The sequence below is a fragment of the Tasmannia lanceolata genome, unplaced genomic scaffold (genome assembly GCF_043159265.1).
Source record: "Tasmannia lanceolata isolate RefF3 unplaced genomic scaffold, GAP_Taslan_0.1 ptg000018l, whole genome shotgun sequence".
NCBI classification, from domain to species: Eukaryota; Viridiplantae; Streptophyta; class Magnoliopsida; order Canellales; family Winteraceae; genus Tasmannia; species Tasmannia lanceolata.
The window spans coordinates 30,195,538-30,210,401 of record NW_027518695.1 but is presented as its reverse complement, the minus strand read 5'-3'; the positions used below and the strand labels follow the sequence as shown (position 1 = coordinate 30,210,401).

The 14,864-nt window shown below is 41.8% G+C and overlaps 1 protein-coding gene across 2 annotated transcripts in view; it reads left to right on the top strand.

Moving 5' to 3' along the window:
- Nucleotides 1-14,864, top strand: part of LOC143849947 (proline iminopeptidase-like) — an 83,378-nt gene that overhangs the window by 16,379 nt on the left and 52,135 nt on the right. For both annotated transcript variants that reach the window (XM_077359260.1, XM_077359259.1), the window contains exon 7: nt 7,436-7,533. In XM_077359260.1, coding sequence (XP_077215375.1) covers nt 7,436-7,533 — 98 coding nt within the window. The remainder of the gene's footprint in view (nt 1-7,435; nt 7,534-14,864) is intronic.

Sequence of the window (14,864 nt, the reverse complement as noted above, 5' to 3'; positions counted from 1 at the left end):
AAGGCACCTCCATGCCACACATGAATCCTGCAAGTATTGCAACCTAGTTGTTCAAGGCACAGACCCATATCATGAATCAATCTGTAGGACCGAAGGTCCCGCATGATAGCTAAAGCCAATTGGAGGCGAGGCAAGGTCCTGCCACACTCCACTCTGTGAAGCCTCTGACTCTGACGTTCAAGGTACATAGCTGCACGAGGGCCGATGTGCGAGACTGTAGCGCAAGTCCACACGCTCTACATAGATAGCTAGAGCCCATGACAAGAGGCACAGCAGTGCCATACCCTACTCCTCTCAGCCCTCTTGCTTGGTCATTTAAAGTACAATCCTACACCATGGACCAATATGCCTGCACCCAAAGCTCCCTTAGGGTACCTCAGATGACCTTCATGGTTCCCTGCCATGCCTCCAATAAGGCTGGTTACACATTAGGCCCCTCATCCACCTCCAAGGTTCCTTCCCGCCATTTGGGCATAAGGGGTTGATGCATTCGCTGATCTTATCCGAGAATACCCACCAAACGTGCTGTGGAATCATACTTTTGAAGGCGTGACAGGATACTAAATTCTCATATTACCAATAGCATCCCCAGCCCACGCAAGCACCTTACCAAGCCCGCCTTGGTCCTGAACCAAGGGCCTCCTATGCCTCTGCAACTTGCCAGCGGGCTTACACAATACACCCATCCTTGGGCCAAGCATGGCTCTCCAATGAGCCATGACACACTGGTGCCCTTATCACAAGAAGCCAATTGATTTCCATGTGACACTCCCCTACCTGATAATGCTTATGCCCTCATCGATGCCAAGCAATCCCTATCACTCAGCTCCACAATTGCAAACGCTGCCTCATAGATCACCTAACCCATTTGGTCACTTAGTGATGGGCCGTTAGGTCAATTGTCCTAACCACCTAACGCCTGTGTCACGTATTTGGCACAATATGATTGTTCTCATTAACGAAAACTGTATGATCCTGTTGGTCTTGTCTCAAACAAATTTTTTTGTGGACATGTCTCTATCCCAACAAAATTAAATTGATAAAAAGGTAGAAAATTTGAAAAGCTCATTGATTTTATTTAAATTCAGTTGGCATGGTGATGTGGAGCAGAAGCAGAACTCAAGTTCTATCTGTGACTGGTATTCTCAACAATCAAGGAGCAACAAACTCAAAGGCGGAATTTGTAATAGTTTGTAGTGCGAACTGCGACTGTAATCTACAGGATTGAACTGTAATCGAACTGCTGCATACGAATTTGGTGCAAAACATCACTGGACTGTTTTTTTTGTTGATAACAGTTTCAATTCAAAAGACTTCACCGACTGAAATGACTGACAACTTGTTCAAAACAAGGTTGAAGTCAAATAGGATTTACATGTTGCAGCTCAGTTCTAACAGGTCTGTGATGAAACCTTGCAGGTGTAACAGAACTGGTTCGGTTATAAGTTATAACCAGTTTGATGGAATTTGGACAGAACAATCCACTTACTGGTTCATTTATGGTATCAAACTGAAACTATTTAAGTTCTAGTTTGTTGTTTGGATCTGAATGCTGCAAGAACTGTAGGATTTCAGCTCAGAACTTACAAGCTGGTTCCAGTAAGAGATGATCCGACAGAAATTGGATTTGGTTCAGAACAGCTCTGGATTGGTCCTGGCAGTTCACAATTTAACTGAATTTCCTGGTCTCTTCAACTTTCAATTTCGTTTTGCTAAGTTCATCATATGAATGAACTGAAACTCTGCTGCCCATTTTTTTGTTCAGCTCATTTACTTCTGAGCTGTAGTAAAAACTGAATTGGGTTCGAATGTTTCGATTAGGCCCTGTTCGTTTGAGATTGTGGCTACCGATTGTCACCCCCAATCCGATTATTGGACTCAAAATTAATGCAATTTTGAGTCCAATAATCGGATTGGGGGGTCACAATCGGTTGTCATAATCCCAAACGAACAGGGCCTTAGATTTATTGTGCAAGAGAGTTGCAGCTCATGAAAGATCTCAGAACAGAGCTAAAGCCAAATGTTTTGTTGCAGGTTTTAGATCTTGACAGAAAACTGGTTTCAGTTTGGAAGAAAATGCATTGGACTGGTTCACAGTTTTGAGCAGATAGGAGCTGACACTAGATTCATGTTATAGATGGCAGTTGCTCACTTTTTCTTATTGAAACTAGAAGTACAACTTGTTTTGGCTCTGGTTTTAGGGAAGTTCATCCGACTTAAGTTTAGATTTAGGACACTTTGATCGCAATTCTCCTTTAGTTCAGAACATAGTTACCGGAAACTTCCTACTTGGAAGGGAAGCTCGGTTCGGAAGCTAAGTTCTTCTTGCTTCCCAAATTTAGGGGAAGCACGCTTTCTAGACACTTCCTACGTATTACCTCTTAATTAAGAGTACTCTTCGTATTTAGGTGATTGTTTCTTCGTATATTTTCTCCTTCTGATAGTGCTGAAAGAGCAGATTTAAAAAACAGTGCATTTAAAACTTGAAAACTCATTTTTAAGTTTCAAATGATAATTATGTGGCTCTCTCTCTCTCTCTCTTCAAAAAATTAACATTAAATATCCATGTACAAAACATGTGAAACTGTAAATTCCTAAAATTTATAATTCTAATAGTTGCCGAGTCTTCTTTTCTACTTTGGGACCTTATCTATATTAATCCTTCCTCCCTAACCTATTACTTTGTTTAGAGATTTTCGCTTCCCTCTTTTTCTCTTTTTTAAACCCCTCACTTCCTGCTTTCACTTCCCTCATTGCTTCTCACACTCACTTCCCACTCTGGCAATTATGATTCAGAGCTATCTGGTTTTGATTCTAGTTGATTCAAGTTTTCATTGGAAAACAGATTTAGGTGCAGCAGACTTGGCTCATGGCTGTGGCAGTTCGGAGTTGAAAACTGAGTTTCATGAAGTATCGGTTTACAGCAACATTCATGGAATTCAGTACTTTTCAAGTCTTGAACTGTAAACTTGAGTACTTGGGTTCTCAGTCCAGTTCTTGAGCTGAAATGCATCTAGGAGATGTGCAGATTTGTTCCAAATTTGATAACCAGATCTAAGAGCAGATCAATCTGAACTAGTTCTTACTTTGAAACTAAAGGTTTTTGAGCTAACTGAGTTTTGTCTGGAACATCTAGCCCTTTTTTTTAATCTAAAATCAGGGGTAAGGCTGTGTACATCTAGCCCTCCCCAGACCCCGCAATGGTGGGAGCCTCGTGCACTAGGCCGCCCTTTTGAGTTTTGTCTGGAACACCACCAGATCTAAAGGGCGGCCCAGTGCACGAGGCTCCCACCATTGCGGGGTCTGGAGAGGGCTAGATGTACGCAGCCTTATCCCTGCTTTGCAGTGAGGCTGTTTCCGTGACCCAAGCCCGTGACCACCAGGCCACGATGGAGCAACCTTACTGTTGCGCCAAGGCTCGCAATGGAACACAACCAGATCTATAAGAAAAATATTTAAATAGCAGCATATTTGGACTGAAATTTTTATGGACGACGATAAATTTGAAGGAAATTAAATACTTCTAACGTAGTGAATTTGAAGATCTTCTCACAATCAATGGAAGAATCAAATTGATTTACAGGATGAAAGACAAGTAGACAACGGACGGATCTTAATGCAACAGAATTGTAGGATTTAACAGAATTCAGAGCGTAATTTTTGGATGAAAATAGGAATGAATACATTCACTAGAAAGTATAACAATGGAAACTTATCAACTTACGTCAAAGTAATTCTGATTCTACATCCATGGAGGGAAGACCTCCTATCCAAGAGCTCGAAAGTTTTGTTTCAAAACGCAGATGCAGGTCAAATTGAGGCCGAAGCAAATCCTAGTCGACTCAGCATGATGCGGTGGAATACTTGGTTGACGCAGTAGAGTACTCGGTTTACGCTGTCATAACTCGGGAGAGTCAAATGGCTGTCATAACTCGGGAGAGTCAAATGAGTTTTGATTGACTTTGCAAGGAAAAACACGAACTCGAACAAGAACCATGCCAAGGTTAAAGGGAGTCGACGATAACGTAGGTGAGTTTTGAAACTATGCTCTAAAGCTCTCCTCAAAACTCCTCAATACATCTCCAAGACTTCGATCATGCAAGACAGCAAGAGTCTGTAAGCTCCAATCATCACAAACCTTTCTATGGATGTCTTTGCTAGGAGTCCTGTCGGCGACGACCACGGAACATGGAGAATGCAGCGCTCCTGTACATTTGAGCAGAATCCGACGGTGATCTTGTAGAGATCCCCATGGAGAACGGATCCACTCCAGATGGAAGCTCCATCGTTGACGGTGACCTGCCGTGCGAGCCCGGTGTTCAGGGCGATGTAGGCGTCGACGGTGACTTTAGAGAGCCTTTGCCGCAAGGGGATTATCTTCCTCTGGCCTCTGTAATCCCATCTCATGTGACCGGACGCTGTTGCTGTTGATGTTTCTGTGGATTTCAGATCGGTGGAGAGACGATGATCTAAGGGAAGAGATGAAGAAGGAAGGGTGTTTCTTAGGGTTAGGGCTTTTCTGGACAATCGAATCAGAGTCGCCATGTTTCGGTTTTCCTGTTTTCTCTGCTTGCTTGTAAAGTGGTTATGGAGTTTTGAAGGTGCGAAAGAACTGTGGAAATTCATTCAAAAAAAAAATAAAATTTGTGGAAGTTAGTAATAATAAGAAAATATATGTTTAGGTTTGGAGATTGGATGTCTAAGGATGCATCTAGATTGATCAGATCTTGGGCTTGGACGGTATGAGGTGCTTGAGTCTTCTAATTCAGTTCTTTGTTATTGCGTTCGTGTGGGTGGTTGGGTCCGTTTTTTGGAGGAGGATCTGTGGTGTTGCATGTGTCCCTAAAGTTTTTTTTTGTCCTTTTTTTTGTGGCGTGTGTCACTAAATTTTGTTTTTGTGTCCTTTTTTTTTTCAATTGCTAGGAATACAATGGTCCTTGTTCAAAAATATCTAGAGAGAAGTAATACGGTTGTTTGGTCCTCAATTTTCCCATATAAAGTAAAAATACAAAAGTTGGAGGCTAGTGTGTATTAGGTTGTTGCGGACCCTGAAAATCTTGTATGCCCGTACTTAGTGGGGGTTAAGGACTAGCAGGTGTCGAGAGCAAGTCTAGATGAGGTTTTCTCTCTTAAGTCTTTGTACAGGGTCCAAGAGAGGTTGCAATGCGCCTGTGAATAGATTTCTGTCTATCCTGGGTCCTTTCAAAGTTGTTACTTTTTATTGGCTTGCAACTTTGGATGAGATTTTGATGATGGGCCATCTTGTCCATCATGGATGCAGAGGAGATTGTGCTCCACCTGCTTTTGCATCTATTTGCTACCAAACTCTTCAATCATAGCTTTTCTATCAGCAAAGTTAGCCGGTTGATTCCTGGTTCGTTGGAGTTATTCATTGATGCCCGAACAACTTATTCCCTCCCCTTGAGGGGAAGATGCCTATAAAACTCGAGCCTCTTACCCAAATGGTTGGAGATCTTAGAAAAAAGCAATGGTTGGATTTTTTTCCGACAAAAAGGAGTAGTGTGGCAGTGATCAAAGAGAAGTTTTTCAGGTTAATCAGGTCATGGTCTAGAGTGAGGAAAGAGCTAAGATTCATTACGAGCTTTAGAAGATGTTGGGGGGTTAGTGTTTATATTAGGTTTCTGTCAAACCTTGAAAGCTTGTATGTCCGCAAGGAGTGCTAGAATTAGTGGATGTGGAAAGGAAGTCTGAACGTGGTTTACTTTTTGAAGTCTTTTTATAGGGTCATAGAGTGGTGCATCAATTATAACTACCAATAGATTTTGGCTTCTATGTCCTCCTGAAATTGTTTCTTTATGTTGGATTCCAGGTTTGGACAAAAATTTGACAGTGGACCATTGTGAATGGTGCATCCCTAATAAATGTCGCATGCGAAGATGCAAAAGAGATTGGCTTTCACCATGCCCATCTGCTAACAAGCTTTGGAGTCATATTTTTTCCATCTTAGAGTTAGGTGGTAGATTCCTTGTTCGTGGTGGTGTGCATTGAAGCTTGACAGGCGCGGAGGGACATATAGCACACCCCCCCCCCCCCCCCCCCCCCCCCACACACACACACACACGCAAGTGTAAATTGCTGCCTCCGCCCTGCTTGACAGGAAGAAAGAATCTAATGGAACTCGTCCTCCTAGCCATGTCGCGATATAGAAAGAGTGCAACAACATGATTTTTCATGAAAAAAAAGAGATGCATTGTGGTGGTCGAGGAGAAAATTGTCAAGGTCATCAGCTATTGGGCTTTTGTGACAAAGGAGTTTAGAGACATTATGCGCAATGATTTTAGAAGTGCTGGATCGAGATTAAGTCCAGCAAGATTCCGCATATCAAGCAATTCACTCTTGGCAGCCTCTTGTAATTGATTACCTCGAGATTAATTTCGATAGCTCATCTATTAGCAGCCCTTGACCTGTTGGTATTGGAGTGATTAGAGACCATTCAGGTATATTCAGATCTGCATTTTCTGGTCCATCAAAGCTGAGATTCTCACCCTTCTTCAAGGTTCGGAAATGGCTGCCTCGAGAAGTAGGCTGTGGTGAAGGTTGATTCATCGGACGTAATTAGTTGGGCATCCCAAGCTTTAAAGATGTAGAGACTGGCTGACCCATTAGAGGAGATATTTGCGAGCCCTTGGAGATTTCTTTTCTGCATAGTGGAGCTCATAGTGAAGCTTCCAATGATGTGGCACTCTTTATCTAAGGAGCGAGTGGGGTTTGACGTGAGTTGCTTGTTGTGGGCAAGGTTTTAAATTTTGGTTTTGGTTTCAGTTTCAGACAGAGTTGAAACTGGAAAAAAATGCAAATTTCAACGTTGTGTTTGGTAATTTCTGCCGAAATTTTGGAAAAAAATTTAAAAAATTACAATTTCCCAAAATTTCAGCCGACATTTGGGACTCTGGCCGAAATTTCGGTTTCATGTGGTTTCGGTTTTGGTCCCAGCCGCCAAAATTTCGGTATTTCGGCTGAAATTTAAAACCTTGGTTATGGGGCATCATGACCCACTCTAGCGTGTCTTTTTATTTCTTTATGTTGCTGCACTATTGTTGGTTCTGTTGTTTCATGGCCGCCTCAGTCATGTCCTTGAATCCTCTCTGGTTCTACTGCATTATTTGATTATTATTGAAAAAAGTTCTTCCACCCTTCTTTCTGAGATCCACATGTGGTGCTACACGAGTGTTTTTTCAGTGTCTTAATAGTAACAAGTGCTAAATCATAGTAAAATTTGAATCTGAATGACCGAATATTGGTTGAAGAGTGCTAGTTTTTCCGCCTTGCAACCATGTGATTTGTGACTTGTAAGGCTGTTTCTTTTCTGATTTATTCATTTTTAATAACCATTAAACTTTTATGATTAGAGAGGTAGAATTGCTTTCAAGTAATTTGCACCGTTTGACTTTGAATCGTTCTTTTCAATTTTCAGCTTGGGAGCCCTTTAGAGATCTCATTCCAGAAAATGAGAGGGGTAATTTCATTAGTGCTTATAGCAAGAGGCTGAATAGCAAGGATCTTGAGACACAGGTAAATATCTCATTTGGCTTTGAATTCACGAAGCTTGTCAGCTGGAATGTTTGTTTAGTTCGTGGAGTTCATCCTTTCAAACCTTTTTCATAACATGCCACAGATTATAAGTTATATAACCAGATTTTTTTATTACGTGTGGCCGTGTACACCCGTATTTTTCAAAAATACTGTACGACCCACTGAATAGGATGATCCAAACCATCCATTTGCTAGGCCATGGGTTAAAATTCAGACCAACTGTTCAATCAATGAGCCTCTTTTTTTGTTTTAGCCACGCATTTCTGGGTCACTATCAAATGGTTAGAATCATCTGATATTTTATTGCGGCTCGTGGACATTCCATGGTTGGATCCACCGCTTGACTGGTTCCAATCGCCATACACATGCATGTGTATGATTCAGATAGGGGTGAACCATTACCTTGGGAGGCCTGGAAAGCCTCAAAACCAGTCGTTATATATTGTAAATGAGACATATGGTCCCTTGAACTCACTTGATAAGAACTACATCTTGAAGCACATTGGTGATTTGAGCCATTGGCTTCAGGTGATAGAGTGAAAACACTAGGAAGATTGGAGCACCCTTGTGCAGACCCTTTGAGGTACAAAAATATCCCATTTGTCCCTTCATGTCCCGTAAAAAATAAGCTGATGAACCAGCATATTCTGTTACACCATTTTAGACTAAGGGCAATGGTTATTCTTGTAGTTCTTATTGGTGAAGTCTGTTTATTGGTTTATTTTGCTTGGTCCTATGTATGCCCATCCTTGTGTAATTGTGGTGCCTTATTCCAGTGTTTCAAAATGTGGATGCGGGTTAAAATGTGGCCTAAGAAAATCCTAGTCGACTCGGCATGGCGTGGTTGAGTATTCGATTGATGCGGATGAGTACTCGGTTGACGCCGTCATAACTCGAAGCTCGAGCGTCAAAGGATTTTTTATTGACTTTGTAGGACAAAATGTGGAACGCGGCCACGGTAAAAGGGAGTCGACGTGGGGGAGTTTTGAAACTATTCCCCTATTCCAAAACACCCAAATATATATATATATATATATATATATATATATATATATATAAGGAAAGTGTTTCTAGTCTGGCCGACTAGAGATCATTCTCTAGTCCGCCACCCAAAAACACATGGGTCACACATATTTTGTGGTGATCTAAAGCATTCATTTGATAGGCCTCATCATAGATAGGATGTCCACAAAAATTCAGCTTCATAGGATCTTCTTAACCCTTCGATTTGTGGAGTTAAAAAATGGACAGATTTGTGGCGGTTTATAGCCGTCAATTTTAAGCTCCACAAATCATAGGGTTGGGATGATCCTATGAAGCTAATTTCTTGTGGACACCGTCTCTATGTCAGGGCCCATCAAATGAATGCTTTGCATAAACCAATAAACAGACTTCACCAATAAGAACTACAAGAATAACCATTGCCCTTAGTCTAAAATGGTGTAACAGAATATGCTGGTTCATCAGCTTATTTTTTACGGGACATGAAGGGACAAATGGGATATTTTTGTACCTCAAAGGGTCTGCACAAGGGTGATCCAATCATCCTAGTGTTTTCACTCTAGCACCTGAAGCCAATGGCTCAAATCACCGATGTGCTTCAAGATGTAGTCTTATCAAGTGAGTTCAAGGGACCATATGTCTCATTTACAATATATAACGACTGGTTTTGAGGCTTTCCAGGCCTCCCAAGGCTTTTGGGTGGCGGACTAGAGAATGATCTCTAGTCGGCCGGACTAGAAACACTTTCCTCTATATATATATATATATATGAGGAAAAGGATTGTACGCTCGAGCGTACCAAGCTTATGGTACGCTCGAGTGCCCCAATCACATGGGTCCCACATTTTTTGTGGTGATCCAAAGCATTCATTTGCATGGCCCTATCATAGATAGGGTGTGTACCAAAAATCAGCTCCTTGAATCATTCTAACCCCTCCAAAAGTGGATGGCAAAAATTGGCAGATTTGTGGTCTGTCCATTTTGCCCTCCATAAATGGATGGGTTAGGATGATCCTATGGAGCTGATTTTTGGTACACACCCTATCTATGATAGGGCCTTTCAAATGAACGCTTTGGATCATCCTAACAAAGTGGGCCCATATGTGATTGGGCACTCGAGCGTACCATAAGCTTGGTCCGCTCGAGTGTACGATCCTTTTTCCTCATATATATAGGGAAAATTGTTTCTGCGCTCAAGCACACATAGCTTATCTGCGGTGCCCCACTATAAAAATCATGTGGGCCCACATTTTTTGGATGATCCAAGCATTCATTGGATGGTCCAAAGATAGATAGGGTGTGCACAAAAAATCAGCTCCAAAAGATCATCCTAACCCTTCCATTTGTGGAGGTTAAAATGGACAGATTTAAACCTCCACAAATCTGCCCATTTTTATCCTCCACAAATGGAAGGGTTAGGATGATCCTATGCAGATGATTTTTTTTTGTGCACACCCTATCTATGTAAGGGCCTTTCAAATGAATGCTTTGGATCATCAAAATCATGTGGGGCCGCATAATTTTTCAAGGGGCAGCGAAGATAAGCTATCTGCTCTTGAGTAGCTGTTTTGTGGCTCTTTTCTTGTCTTTAAAGTGGTTCATCAATAAAATATGCACGTAGAATTTATCCCAGAAATTGTGTTTTCACGGAAAGGAGGAACGACCCTTCCCTATAATTGGGTCAAGAGGCTGATCTTCCCTCTGAGAAGATCAAATCCGTTACGAACCGATTTAGTTTCGTAACAAAATCCCATCAACAATAACTCTATTTTCCAGTGATTTCTATGCTTCTCTAGGGAAATCCATCTCAAGAACATCATTTTCATCCGTTTTTTCTCCTCTCTCATTGAAACCCATGAGTTTCTTATATCTCCATATTTTATACCATATTTACTGAAAATGTATCGCCCTTGGTATTTCTGTGGTTTTTTCCATTTGCTAATGCCAAGACCCACCCGCTTTTTCTGTTTGACTGAAATAAAAGATGGATAATAGAAAGCAGAAAGTGTGAGATGGATAGAAAAGGAGGTGTATAAAAGGCTTCAAGAATAATTTAATTTTTAAAATCTAATAATATATAAGTAAAACAGAATCCTGCACTCTGTGAGTGCACCATGTGGCATCCCTCTGTATCCCGTTTTACCTTTCTTTCTTTTCCCAGACCCCCTTCTTAATCCCAACTGTCCAAATACAATGAAAAGAAACCAAACTCTCTTTCCTAAACTAACTCCTAAAACTTCTTAGACACACATCCACGACTTCCTTAATACCCAAAAAGTTTCCTAAAACTTCTCTCTCTACAGCTAGCTATAGAAATCTCGGTTCCTAAAAATACCACCTAGGTGGCCTATCCCAATAGGTCAGAGAATTTTAAATGGAAAGAAGTCTATCCAAATTGATATCTAAGATACACCCTGAAATTCCACTTAGCAACCCAAGAGGGGGTGAATTGGGTTTCTTTTCAAATTTTAAGAATTTTGAAAACTTAGATTGCACTAGTTTTAGATTGAATAGTAAATCAAAAATAGTATTCAAAGCAATAGTGAAAACTTACCACACAAGAAGAGGTGAAGAGGCAAAGAAGCTTTGACACCAAGATTTTTATAGTGGTTCGGTCTTATCTCAAGACCTACTCCACTCTTCTCAAGTTACTCTCCTTGAGGATTCCACTATCTTCTCCAAGGAACTTAAATACGGCGTTCCTTCCGCCTTGTACAAATCGAGCTCTACGCTCCAAGGGTCTTCTACGGCGCCCTTTGTGCCAAATACAAAGAAGATGAAATGAAAAAGCTTGCTTGCCTCTAGATAGGCTAATTTAAGGTAAAGCTCACTCACTCTCACAAGAACAAGATTGAACAAGTGAAGGTCCTAAGGTCTCTCAAGAATAATCTAAGGTAAATGGCACAAGAGAGAGATGGAGAGTGAAGATCTTCAAGAGAAGGAGAACAAATGGCTTTTTGTGCTCTTGAAATCTTTGTAATGTCCTTGGGTAGAAAACCCAAGAGTCCCTAGGTTCATATAAATAGAGGGGACAAAAAAAGACAAAATATTCGCACCCCAACGGTCGTCTCGGACTCCGGGCTCGGAGCTCCGAGCGGCTAATTTTTTTGAACCTGGAACAATTCTCGGAGTTCCGAGAATTTTCTCGGAGTTCCGAGCTCGGAGCTCCGAGAAGCCTACGGCCAGCAGATTTTCCTTATATTTTGCTGATTTTGTTTGGGCTTTTGGAACTTTGATTTTTCAAGATAAATGGAGTGTCATGAGGGTCCAACAATGTTGAGACACCACTATGAACATTCACAAACCCATTAAATTCTATCTAGGTTGATTTTAACTCTCCTTTGTGCCATAGACCTAGACTAAACATTGAGGACCGTTTACATTCTAAATTTACTTGGTCTTCAATCTTGTTGGCACCTTGTAGAGGCTTTGACATGTCTTCACTCAACTCCATTGATGCTTGAGTTGATTTGCCATTCTTGTGCTTGAGTTCAACCTCGAGTTCAACCTTGAGTTCAACCTTGTCATGCACTCTTGAGGATGGTACACTGTGAACATTATAACTTTGCCAATGGAAATCATTAGTGTATAAAACCTTTAAAACAAATTTAGTTTGTTAATCATCAAAACAATTCAATAGGAGTACTTGTTGAACCCTTGGGCTAACAATCTCCCCCTTTTTGATGATGACAAACATAATTTGTTTTAGGGTAGGAGCTCCCCCTTTAGGGATGAATAAAACACTTTGGGCTCCCCCTAAGAGTTTGATTTAATTGAACATTTAAGGCATTACTTTAAGGATGAAAATTTGATTGCAACATTTTAAGCATAGAGCTTTGCTCCCCCTTAATATATGCATTGGGAGCTCAAATATTCTCCCCCTTTTGTCATCACCAAAAAGGTGGAACAAAAGGAGTGAGGGTAGGTGAGAGCAAATGAACAAGTAACGTGAAATGCGATAAAGAGAGTAGGCATAATACATGGTATGCAAGCAAAAAGAATGAAACAAGGAGATATATATAGAGGATGTGAAATGGCATACAGAAAAGTGCATACAATCAGTCAGCATACATAGCATTCATGACACAGCATAATGGTGACAGATATAGATAAACCTAAAACATCCCAAAAAAAAGATCCATACAACCAGCGTATAGTCCAAAGACTATCGATACACAACAGAAACAGATAGATACACCGAATAGAAATAGAAATCTGAGCATCAGAGAACTCGAGCCATCTACTGAGGCGGAGGAGGCGGTGGCTGATGAGAAGAGCTGCCCGGCGCCTGGCCCCACTGGTCACCGGAGAGGTAGCGATAATAAGCGGCCCACTGCTCATCAACGTGGGTAGTCATGGTCTGGAAGCGAGCAGAGATCTCAGAGTCAACATGGGTAGATAGCTGCGCAAATTGTGAGGCCATGGATCGTTCAATAGCCTCCTGCATCTGAGCCAAATCCTGGCGAGTGCAGTATGAAGATGTATCCTGTGATGGCTGCGGGGCCGGTGCAGCCTGAGCATCGGCTTCGTAGCCGCCTCCAGCGGCAGGAGCATCGTCAACCGCGACTTGATTCAAAGCCATTCGGTTAAAGGTCTGCTCATCAAACGGGGCAGTCGGAGTCATGGTCAGTTCACCATCCAAGGTGATGCCAAAGTGACGGAAGACACGGGTGAGGACCATGCCATAGGGCAACGAAGAGCGGTAGCGGCCAGGGGTCTGAAACATGTAGCGAAACATGATGTACGGCAGACAAAGCTGGCGGCCCTCGAGAATGCTGTAGATAAGATAGGCCTCTAAGGGTCTGAGGGCTTCACGCATCCCACCACGAGGGATGAAGATGTGGTACATAAAGTTGTGAAGCATACGTGCTACCGGAATGAGGTCGGCGGATTGGACGGGCATACCAGAGTGGTAGTTCCGCGTAATCCTACCATAGACCGTGTCATGATTGATATCATCAAGTGAATGGGTCCCATCTTCCGGCCAGAAATAGTGGGTGAGGCCATCAAAGCTGATCCCAAGAAGAGTGGCAAAGGTGTGATAGTTGAGTTTGATCACTGTTTTCTTGATTTTGGATTCAATTTTGAAGAAGGAAGGAGAAATTGTGAGATTGGCGTAGAAGAGACGCACCAATCGAGGGTATACTGGTTCATTGAGGTGTAGGATGGATGTCCAGTGAAGGGCATCAAATTTGGCCTGTAAGTCGAAATTTTGAAGGACAGGAGGATCAATGTACCTGCCGGTGAGGATGCCCCTAGTGCCGATGTCGGCCCAGAGTTTCTTGGCTTTATCCCCAGTAAAAAATGAGTTAGGCACAACCTCAGCCGCTACAGCCTTTGCCTTTGCCTTCTTCCGAGAAGGCCCTTCTTCCTCGGGAACTTCTTCAGGAAAGTATTCAGGGTCTGCAGCTTGGGAGGAGCCTCCAATGTTGAGATTTTTGGTTTTGGGAGGTATTGTGAGAAGAAATGTGAGTGGAGAGATAGCCCTAAAATGAAGGAGAATAAGAGAAATAGAGAAAAATAGAGAAATAGAGACGGATAAGGGTTTAAAAACAAGGAAATAGCCCTAGAATGGAAGAAAATAGAAGAAGGGGAGAAAGGAAGAAGAAAAAAAAAACGAAAAAAAGGAGAATTTTTAGGGTTTGAAGAAGAAAAATGGGTTGGTAGGAAGAAGAGAGGTAAAGGAAATGGTTTGAAGGAGGAAAAGGGGTTGTGGAAGTTGAAAAAGGAAGAAAAAGAACGAAAATGGAGGTAGTATTTTAGAAGAAAGGGAAGGAAGAGGGAAAGGGGAGAGGAGAAAATGAAAAAATGAACCGGATCCAGGGGATTTAACGCTCCTGGACCGATTCTCGGAGCTCCGAGAAATAGTCTCGGAGTTCCGAGAACACACGCGTTTTTTTTTATTTTTCTACTGTCCGATTCTCGGAGTTCCGAGAAATTTTCTCGGAGTTCCGAGAACACACGCAATTTTTTATTTTTCTACTGTCCGATTCTCGGAGTTCCGAGAAATTTTCTCGGAGTTCCGAGAAGCCTGGAAGAAATCTCTGAGTTCCGAGACAAAATCTCGGAGTTCCGAGATTTTTTTTTTTTTTTTTTTTTTTTTTTTTTGGAATGGGAGGAGAACAGAGTTACATGTGATATTTTGAGTTGCAACTTAACCAACCATGATCCAATGCATGAACATAGATGACTTTCCGAGGGTTTTGATGATGGCGCAAGGCCAAGGTTTTAAGTATCTTAATTTAGGGTGATGGTACCGACTCCCCCTTGAAATGAAGTGGGCTATGGGTACCAATTGAGTGATTTTT